Source organism: Corvus brachyrhynchos, unplaced genomic scaffold, assembly GCF_000691975.1.
Source record: "Corvus brachyrhynchos isolate BGI_N302 unplaced genomic scaffold, ASM69197v1 scaffold119, whole genome shotgun sequence".
Taxonomy (NCBI): domain Eukaryota; kingdom Metazoa; phylum Chordata; class Aves; order Passeriformes; family Corvidae; genus Corvus; species Corvus brachyrhynchos.
Window position 1 is genome coordinate 803057 of NW_008240054.1, and position 2426 is coordinate 805482.

Below are 2426 nucleotides of genomic sequence, written 5' to 3' on the forward strand. Positions count from 1 at the left end.
ACACCCAGCTCTGCCCCCCAGCCCCAGCTGTGTCCCCCCAAACCCCACCCTGCTTGGTGATCTGGAAGTTCTTCTTGCTGCAGAGCACCACAGCCTGGAGCATCTCGTGGGGTGACACGTGCGCCTTGAAATTCCGGGGATTCCAGAGCTTCCTCATGAGCTCCCCGAAGCGCTGCACCAGCAGGAACATGATGTCCCCGGGCGGGCGCTGGATGCGCCGGTAGTTCTCCTCCTCCAGGAAGTAATTCCGCAGGGGAGGCACATTGGACAGGGCCTGGGGACAGAGCAGGGGGGATTCAGCCCCGGGATGCCCAGAGGGGCGATCTGTGAGGGTTTTGGGGGAGTTATGCAAACCCTGCACCGCCACGGGTGCGAAGCCCGCGGGAAATCCAGAATAGCCTGGGGTGCAAAGGACCCAGAGGTGGGGCTGATCCCTGTCAGCCCCACAGTGGGGGCTCGGGAAGGGTTAGGGGGGACTTTCGCCCTAAAAGGCCACCTGCAGCCCCCAGGTGTAATGCCTGTAGAAGAGAAGGTGGGATACACCCTCAGAATCCCCAGAGTGGGATTTTAGGAGGATTTCAGAGAGGATTTAGCCCAAAATGAAGGCAGCACCCCCCAGGTGCATATGCTGTGGGAAGAGAAATGAGATTCATCCCCGAGACCCCCAGAGCATGATTTTGGGAGGGTTTCACCCCAGAATGAAGCCTGAACACTCTCACAGTGTACAGCTACAGGAGACAAGGTGGGATTCCTCCCTGTCAGGCCCACAGTGCAGTTTGGGGGGGTTTCACCCCAAAAGGAAGCCTTTCGCCCTGGTGTCACCTGGAGCACAGCGTTGGCATAGTCGTTGGCCTTGATGTTGTTGAGCCCCACGATGCCAGGAAGATACGTGGTACCATCGTAGGCCCGGGACAGCTTGGCCTGTTTGTCCAGGTGGGCGATGTGCTGGGCCGTGAAGGTGGGCTTGAGCACGTACTGTGGGGGGAGACAGACCTCAGAGACTGGGGGACCCCAACCCAAAACCCTCAGAGACTGTGGGACCCCAACGAAAACCCCTCAGAGTTGGGGAGATCCCAACCTGACACCTCAGAGTCGGGGTACCCCAAACCAGACCCCCTTCAGCACCGGGGGGATCCAAACCCAACTCCCCAGAACTGGGGACCCCACATGTGCCCCACAGAGCCGGGGTACGCCCGGAGCCACCCCGCACCGTGATGTCCTCGAGCGAGGAGTCGATGATCTCGTAGTTGTCAGGCAGGCAGTAGAACTTGAGCGTGTGCAGGTTGAGGAACACGTGGTGGCTCAGCTGCACGCTGTGGATGTAGGCGTGCGACTTCAGCCCGCGGCCTGTGGGGACAGCGCCGTCAGGGGGACACAGGACACCGGGGACAGGCACAGAGCAGCCACGGGAACAGGAAAGGGGCACACAAAGGATCCCCTGCCCACACACGGGGGAGCTGTGCCCACCAGAGGGTCCCTGAGTTCACCCAGCAGCCACCCTGTCTGTCCTTGGCTGTCCCCATGGTGTCCCTTCCAAGCATCCTCTCTGTACCCCTTGACAGCACCCTGTCCCTGGCTGTTCCCTGTCACCTTCCCAGGCAGAATCCCTGTGCCTGGCTGTTCCCTGTGTCCCTCGGCATTTCCGCTGTCCATGGGTGTCCCCACAGCCCCTGGGGGACTCAGCAACATCCCGGACTCCTTGTGCCCCACTCTAGTCCGTGGGTGTCCCCCATGCCCCCCTCAGCAGCCCCCATGTGTTCCCCATGTCCCCATGCCCTGCAGCAGCCCGAGGGGAGGGTCTCACCCTGGAAGTACTTCCCGCAGACGAGGCAGGCGTAGACGTTGATGTGGGACAGGGAGATGGAGCAGAGCTTCTCAAAGTCGAAGTCCAGGACACTCCTGGGGGAAGGGTGGTGTCACAGGGCTGTGGGGGAGCTGGGGGGACCGCCAGGGACAGGGGGACCCCAAACACCCCCATCACCCACTTGTTGATGGTGTCCAGGTAGGGGCAGTGCCGGCTGCGCTGGTCCTCGGGGTCAAAGCGCCCGTAGCGCACTGGGGGGGCAGGAGAGTGTTAACAAAGGGAGCACAAGGACCCCAAAAGCACCGGGACGACACACCCTCCAGCCCTGCCTCCATTACAGCTCCCCGGGGCTAAGCCCCAGCTCCCCCCAGTGTCCCCAAACCCTGCCCAGAGCTGAGCTCAGGACACCCAGGATCAGTCCTGGTGCCTCCCGGTACACCCTGGTGTGACCCCCCCACCCCAGGATCCCCCCAGACCCCCATTCCCCATCCCTCCCCTCCCGGCTCCCCCCAGCGTGTCCCTCCTCACACACCCCGGAGTCTCACCCACCAGCTCACAAGACGCCTCCGTTCCTGAGCACACACAGCCAGGACCAGCCTTCCCCCGCGTCCTCCGGGACAAC

The 2426-nt window shown here is 62.6% G+C and overlaps 1 protein-coding gene across 1 annotated transcript in view; it reads right to left on the reverse strand.

Moving 5' to 3' along the window:
• The window catches only part of USP39 (ubiquitin specific peptidase 39), a gene marked incomplete at its 5' end in the record, with an annotated part of 4709 nt that extends 2641 nt beyond the window's left edge, over positions 1 to 2068 (reverse strand). Inside the window, 5 exons of the mRNA XM_017744686.1 lie at positions 49 to 274; positions 823 to 975; positions 1211 to 1347; positions 1805 to 1899; positions 1986 to 2068. Of these exons, the coding sequence (XP_017600175.1) occupies positions 49 to 274; positions 823 to 975; positions 1211 to 1347; positions 1805 to 1899; positions 1986 to 2068 (694 nt within the window). The remainder of the gene's footprint in view (positions 1 to 48; positions 275 to 822; positions 976 to 1210; positions 1348 to 1804; positions 1900 to 1985) is intronic.
• Positions 2069 to 2426: the final 358 nt, after the last annotated feature.